General features: G+C 26.7%; 2 protein-coding genes across 3 annotated transcripts; both read left to right on the top strand.

Moving 5' to 3' along the window:
* The first annotated feature begins 853 nt into the window (after positions 1–853).
* LOC113550605 (serine protease snake-like) lies at positions 854–1,619 on the top strand. Its single transcript, XM_026952548.1, is given in 3 exon segments — positions 854–1,112; positions 1,208–1,374; positions 1,446–1,619. Coding segments are annotated over 3 exon segments (600 nt in total).
* Positions 1,620–3,614: 1,995 nt separating this feature from the next.
* Positions 3,615–7,002, top strand: LOC113550572 (venom protease-like). 2 transcript variants are annotated; one of them, XM_026952511.1, is made up of 9 exons: positions 3,615–3,676; positions 3,756–3,794; positions 4,220–4,435; positions 4,517–4,629; positions 4,761–4,910; positions 4,981–5,102; positions 5,462–5,721; positions 5,825–5,991; positions 6,055–7,002. In XM_026952511.1, exons 3-9 carry the CDS (start codon positions 4,297–4,299, stop codon positions 6,211–6,213), a joined length of 1,110 nt encoding a protein of 369 aa, XP_026808312.1. In that variant the 5' UTR covers positions 3,615–3,676; positions 3,756–3,794; positions 4,220–4,296; the 3' UTR covers positions 6,214–7,002. The 2 variants fall into 2 exon arrangements, with proteins under 2 accessions (XP_026808312.1, XP_026808305.1); XM_026952504.1 differs by having other exon boundaries at positions 3,627–3,794.
* The last annotated feature ends 259 nt before the right edge of the window (positions 7,003–7,261 follow it).

The raw sequence follows: 7,261 nt of genomic DNA, 5'->3' as shown, positions 1-7,261 counted from the left end.
CAGACTAGAGGGGAGCATTTTATATTATGAACCTCATGTTTTATAATTATAATATAATAGGACTGTTCAACTACGTAATTTGTCGCATATTTATTTACAATGAAAATAATTAAATAAATAATGTTTCAACTAATAATATCAAAAACGCTATGTAAATTACCAACTAAATTTAAAATATTATAATGATAATTAAAAAAATTTAAAATACATAATTAAGTATAGGTACTTATGTATAAACAAACAGATCCAAAATCATAAGGTAAAATTTTATTTTATTTTGGTTTTTGAAAACTTGTCAGTTGAAATATCTTTAATAACATCAACAAAAAATCATGTTTTGAGTTTTTGTAATGTGGAACATTGTACATATCCTGTAATATTATAAAACTCAATTAAATAATTATTATTATTTGCTGTACTATATCAATATAATAATAATAGATAGATAAAAATTTAAGGTTTTAGGGAAATTTGAGGGGTAATCACACATTATTTGGTCCCATTCTTATAACCTATTATTATAAATGAGTATAATAATTTATTCTGATATAACCTATATCACCTATTTGTCATATTTTCGCGATTTGTCCTGCAAACGAACGAACGAGTGTCAGTGACACGTTTATTCGGGTGCGTATTGGCCATTTTTTGTCAAAAATAACGTTGCTATCGTCAAGGAAATTATTAGCTTTACTGTTGAGTATGAAATACGAACATTTATAAATTATGTCTTATTAATAATTCAGAAGTGTGGTGGATAACTACTAACTGCCAAATCGAATATTTTTGAACTCAATATTGTTCGTTGTCTGTTGTTTATCATAAAAATATATATTTTTTAAATTCTTCGATTATGGCTCGATGGGTCCGACTCGGAGTTATAGACAGAGTCGTTAAAGAAGACAGTGTAGTTCAACCTAGGGACTATCGAATAGTGCAGCATGTTATACATCCCGATTATAAACCACCTTCGCTTTACAACGATATAGCTTTGTTCCGGTTGGAAAGGGATATAGAATTTTCTGATGCAGTGCGACCAATTTGTCTTAACTCAAATCCGAATTTAACACCATTAAAACAAATATTAACTGGTTGGGGTAGAATTTCAACAGGTTGGTTTAACATTTTAAATGATTATCTTAAATAGTCAGTATAATCACTGCTATATTTGACTAAACTCTACAACTTTTTTGTTACTGTGTTTTAGCTGGGCCAGTAAGTGACAATTTGTTAAAAGTAGAATTGGATATTTACCCAATAAAGCAGTGTAACGAAAGTTATTATTCAAATAATGATAAAAAATTAGAATTTGGCATATTACCTGATAGTATGATATGTGCTGGTTCTTTTGATGGTGAGAAAGACAGTTGTTCGGTACGAACTATGAAAGCTACAATGCATTGTATAAAAAAATGTATAATTAAATAATATCAAAATGATTATAGGGTGATTCAGGAGGTCCACTTCAATTAGAACATGAAAAATATAGACCAATGTATACTTAATACGGGATTACGTCGTTTGGGAAATTTTGTGGTGACAAAGATACTCCTGGAGTTTATACTAAAGTAGCTAATTATATTTCATGGATTGAAGAAATAGCTTTTTTAAATAATTGAGGATATTTAATAAAAGTTAATCAAATTAAAGAATCGATTTAATATATTATTTTTATTGTGTAACAAATAAAAATGATATCCTGCAAGCCACAATGCCAATATCCTTAAATTTGTTTAAAATGAAAAAGGTACCTTCTTCGGAAGTAAGTCCAACTTTTTGGCATCAATACTGATAATCAGGGCTAGAAATCGATTTCAAAATAGATTTCAAATATCGATAAAAATCGTTAAAAATCTTTTAAAAAATTAAAAGTAATATCAAAATCATGAATGCTTGTTAATGATTTTCAAAATTTCTATTAAAATTGAAAAAAGTTAAAATCGATATTTTATATCAAAATCAAAATCATTACATAATTAAATCGATTTTAAATAAATATAAAAAAATTTTAATTTTAAATTCAAAAGTATTCAAGCATACAGACATCAGGTCTATTTATATTTTATATTGTTCATAGTCACACTCATTGTTAAATTGGGCAATAACATTGACTATACATAATGAATATCATGCACAATAGTGTGTATAGTAATAACTAGGGCTGGAATTTGTATGCAAATACATATTTTTACTAAAACATGATAAATTAAGTATTGCAAAATGATAAATTCATTTCATGTGATTTGCAATAAAACGCACAGATTAAATATTTTTATAATATTCTTCCGCAGCTACTTAACCGTTCACAAGAATGTTTATCGAGATTACACATAGAGTGTCCATCGCCATGAAAATAATCGTGTCTGTGCACCGCAATTTAAGATATTTATTTGATTTTTTTCACTTATAACAAATTGTCTTTATTCATTATTTTTTAATTTATTTAATGAAATAATACCCTCAAATCTCGTACATTAACAAATATGCGATAACTAGTGTTGAGACATATATTCAGATTTTTTTAAATATTCAGCTAGAATGTGATATCCGAATAATTATAATTGCAAAATCTGAATATTCAAGATTATCCGTAATATTCAGTTATCCGAATTCATTTTTATCCAGATTTTAAAATATCAGAGTATCCGGTGTGTTACGGTGTAATATATATTCTCTCGGCGAACGAAGTTTCGATGGACTAAATTTTAATTATTGAAAAATATATTGAACACTACAACAGTAACGTAATCTACTTTGCCTAAACTATACGCCGGGTAACACTCTAACATTGTATGTTAGTGCAAAGTATGTTAAACAATAGTTTATTAATATTAGTACTTTATATTTTAATTACACTTATAAATTTATACTGACGTTGAACGGTCGTTTTTATTCTATAAAAATAATAATTATAATAAGTGTAGCTGTACAACAATAATATAACAATGTTATAATAAATAAATGGAATACCTAAGTTTAAAAAATTGAAGTCTTCGTGTCTCGGAAATAATAATAATAATAATAATAATTTCTTACTATTTATATTATATTTATTAATCGTATTGATTATTGAGCCAACAGGGCCACATATTACTGTTTATAAAATGTATATGCATCTCTAATAGCTTCCCAATAACGGTCAGAAGAGTTATATTGTTTTATATTTGTGTTATTGATATAATGACAAGTATAAATTTAAAAAAAAATACTTGCATACCACATATACACTATACAGTCAATAGAATTTAATTTGCACAATAATGATATAAAAATGGGAAAGTTCAGTGTAATATTTTTCACAGTTGCAAAAAATTCTTAGTCACACATCAATGATGATAATAATTAAAGATATAAATATTAAAATTAAGTGTATAAGTACATAATTTTAATTTTACAAAAATAATCATAGTTAAATTAATCATAATATATTATTAACATACTATAGTATAATAAAATATAAATTATATTTAATTAATATCAATTATTCGATTTAATGATATTTTGATGATGATAGGCGACTCGCACAAAACTTGTTTTAGGGCCACATAGCGGGGCCGCCGCATTTTAGTATAAGGTCCAAGGCTAAATTTTCCCGAGTCGACCAAAACACAGTGCAATAAGTCTACAGGTATCACATAACTACTTTAGTTGCTCCCATCTAATAAGCAAATTTAAGGTTACTATAATTTTTTTTAAAATGAAAACTATTATTATACATTTAAATATTATATTATTTATTTTATGCTTCTTCAAAGAGTCGTCAGAAAAATCAGTTACACTTGATTTAAATGAAGGTACGTACGATATGTTTGTTCTAAATACATAATAATATGTAAGTAACTACTCGAATATTATTGTATTAATATATTATTGCTAGGTTCATATAATACTACTATATATAAAAAAATGAATTATACTTTTGAAAATATTATGAATCAATAGATAAGCCGAATACATATGTTTGTATTTATATTTCAATGGTTTAAATATTATTTATTAAAAACAATTTAAAAATAGTACAGTTAACGATAAAAAATAAAAAAACATATGAAGTTGAAAATTTAAGTATTTTTTCATGTACATATTATGTCTTATCATGTATACTTATTCCAATAAGCTCACACATTATTGTAAAATCAATACATTCATCGTTCCTCTTTAAATATAAATAAGAAAAATTACGGGTTATTTTGATAATTATAATTAAATTTTTTTTCAGGCGATATATGCAAAAAAGGCGATGGATTGAATTCAAATAACTTGTGTAAAAGTTCTGAAAACTGCGAATCCTTGAAAATGATGATTGCAGAAGGAATATATCCTGATTTGTGTTCGTTGAATGGACAAAATCCAATATTTTGTTGTCCACCGACTATTCAAAAAATAAAAATTTTAAATAATTCGATTAATGAAATACCGAGTATTGTTAACGAAAGTATTGCCAGTTTTATTGATATATTTTTATATAGTTTTATCATCATATGCGAATATTTTAACGGTAATTATTACTTTATAGAGTGTCAGGAGTATTCTAAGTTAATGAAAAAGTTTAAAATAGAAGATACTAATTTGACTGCAAAGTTAACAGAGTTTACAACAGAGTCCGGATTTACAAAGAAATACACTTACGTAAGTTTTTCTCCGTGTAATGATGGTAAGTTGCTATCTAACAGTGAATAGTTGAAAAATGTGTATTTAAGTTATAATCTATCTGTCTGTACTAATAATAATGTGTTATTGATTATCGACTTTATTGTTAGCCGTTTTCAATGGAATGTGAAGCAGATTTAAAATCATCAGTAACGAATATTGTCACAGAAAAATACCAAAAAGTTACTAAAAAATCATGTTACACGAAAGTTATTTCAAAAAATATTCCTTTAGCTAAACCAAAAGAATATCCACACATGGTGCGCATTAAAGTTTAATAATTATCAAATAATTATGATATAGTATAATTAATAAATTTATTACTTTTAGGCGATAATTGGTTTTGGGGAGAAGCCGGAAGATAGCTTGTGGGGTTGCGGAGGTTCACTGATTAGTGAAAGATGGATATTATCAGCTGCGCATTGTGAAAAATTGAAAGAGCATAGTGCTATGTAAATCTCTAGTATTTAAAATTAATATTATTTTAAATAAAAATATCACGCTTAATTAAATCACTTATAAATTTTAAACATATATATATATAGGGTGATTCTTTTACCGGAAACCAATCATATCTTTCACGAATCAAGGTCAAAATCAGTAAAACACTTTTTAGTTTTTACCATATATGTTTTTAGTGAGGATTAGAATTCTATAATAATCACCGATATATAATGGATTACAGCTTACAAATTACTTGTTATTTGTTTCTAAAATTAAAAAAATTCCTTGTATTTTCTAAATTATAAATAGGTTTACGATAAAATATTAACTCTGTATTCTATTTGTATACGTACATTTCTGTTTGAAGAAATATGGCACGTTGGGCACGATTAGGAGATTTAAACATAATCTTAACTACAGACGACGCTCGACCGAAAGATTATCGAATTGTGCGACAAGTCATACATCCATGTTTTAAACCACCTTCAAATTACAATGATATAGCTCTGTTCCAGTTGGAAAAAAACGTCGAGTTCTCCGAGTACGTAATGCCGATTTGTCTTAATTCAGATCCGTCTTTAGAACCTCAAATGCAAGTAGCTACTAGTTGGGGTAAACCTTCTTACGGTTAGCATTTACGTACCTATATGTATTAAAATTTAAAAATATATTAAAATACTTATAATATACGTGTCAACAGTCTAAAAATTGAATAAGTATGAATTTTCAGAATCTGTTTCAATGAGCCATGATTTATTAAAAGTAGAACTGAATATCGTCTCCGGGAGTGTTTGCAATGATAGTTATGGCATTTCAAATTCAATTTTAAAATACGGCATATTAAACGACAGAATGATTTGTGCGACTCCACTAGAAGGCACTATCGACGTTTCTGCGGTATATTTTTTAAAGCCAGGTATATTTGAACGGTATAAATAATACATTTATCGAATTGTTTAGGGAGATTCTGGCGGTCCGCTTCAATATAAACACAACGGATCAAGCATACATACCCAATACGGAATAATATCATTTGGAACAAATTTTGGAGATGATCCCGTAGTGTATACTAGAGTATCAAAATATATTTCATGGATTGAAAGTATTGTCTGGTCTTAAATCAAACTTGAACAAAATTATAAATATATTATAATGACTCGTGTTATTAAAATATCAACAATTATTATGTTTAAAATAAATGTTAGTGTGTTTTTTTTATATTGGTTTATTTGACTGTTAAAGGGCTGCTGTACCAACATTTGTTTTCTCTGCAGTCAAAGATATTCGAAAAACGGAAGGATACTGAATACCATTGTAGTCAATGTTGAATACTAATTACTGGATTTTAAAATGTGTGTTTATTTTATACAGATTTTAAGTGTAAAACTGAGTTACGTGTATTCGTTGAATAAGTAATATTATTAAAACACATAACCTATATGTAACAAATCGTGTAATTATCCATCACATAAGTTATAAGTAGATTTACACTAAAATACTGATAGCGGAGCGAAGATTATCCACAAAACGAAATTATTGAAAAAAAATTGTACCTACTTTTATTTTATATTTTTAAATTAAAATTATAATTAATATATTACATAATTTTAAGAATATATAAATATTAATATTATATTATCATACTCTAATTATACGTTATACAACCACTATACAGTAGTTTAATTTTTAATCATATAAAACATTTAAAGTTTTACACTCCCTCGGTCAAAAATTAGAAACCCAACGATAATCGACGCTCTACTTTATAACTTGTGATTGTGATTTTCATGCCGCATATATAAATATGTATTATGCACTACGCAGTTCTACTATAATATTGACCAATTACCCAATAGGTACTACCTATTTAATATATTATAACAGTGATGGTTAAACGATGGTGATAGATCCCCCTCCCCCATTACTTTTTTTCTTTAATATTTATAAAAATTAAATTTATGTATATTATACTGTAATGCTAATGTATTATATTGTGTTTTATTTTTTTCTCAAAACAACGCCTATGCGCGTATAATATTATTATCTAGATTCTAGACTCAATCTATGAACAAGACTATTATTATTATTATTATTGATATTTAGCCGCTTATACAAAATATATGGGAATTACCCCACTCGATGATTGTGAATATTCAATAACCCACTC

Source organism: Rhopalosiphum maidis, chromosome 1 (assembly GCF_003676215.2).
Source record: "Rhopalosiphum maidis isolate BTI-1 chromosome 1, ASM367621v3, whole genome shotgun sequence".
Lineage (NCBI taxonomy): Eukaryota > Metazoa > Arthropoda > Insecta > Hemiptera > Aphididae > Rhopalosiphum > Rhopalosiphum maidis.
Note: the sequence above shows the minus strand (reverse complement) of the source record. Positions and strands in the feature narration are given on the sequence as shown.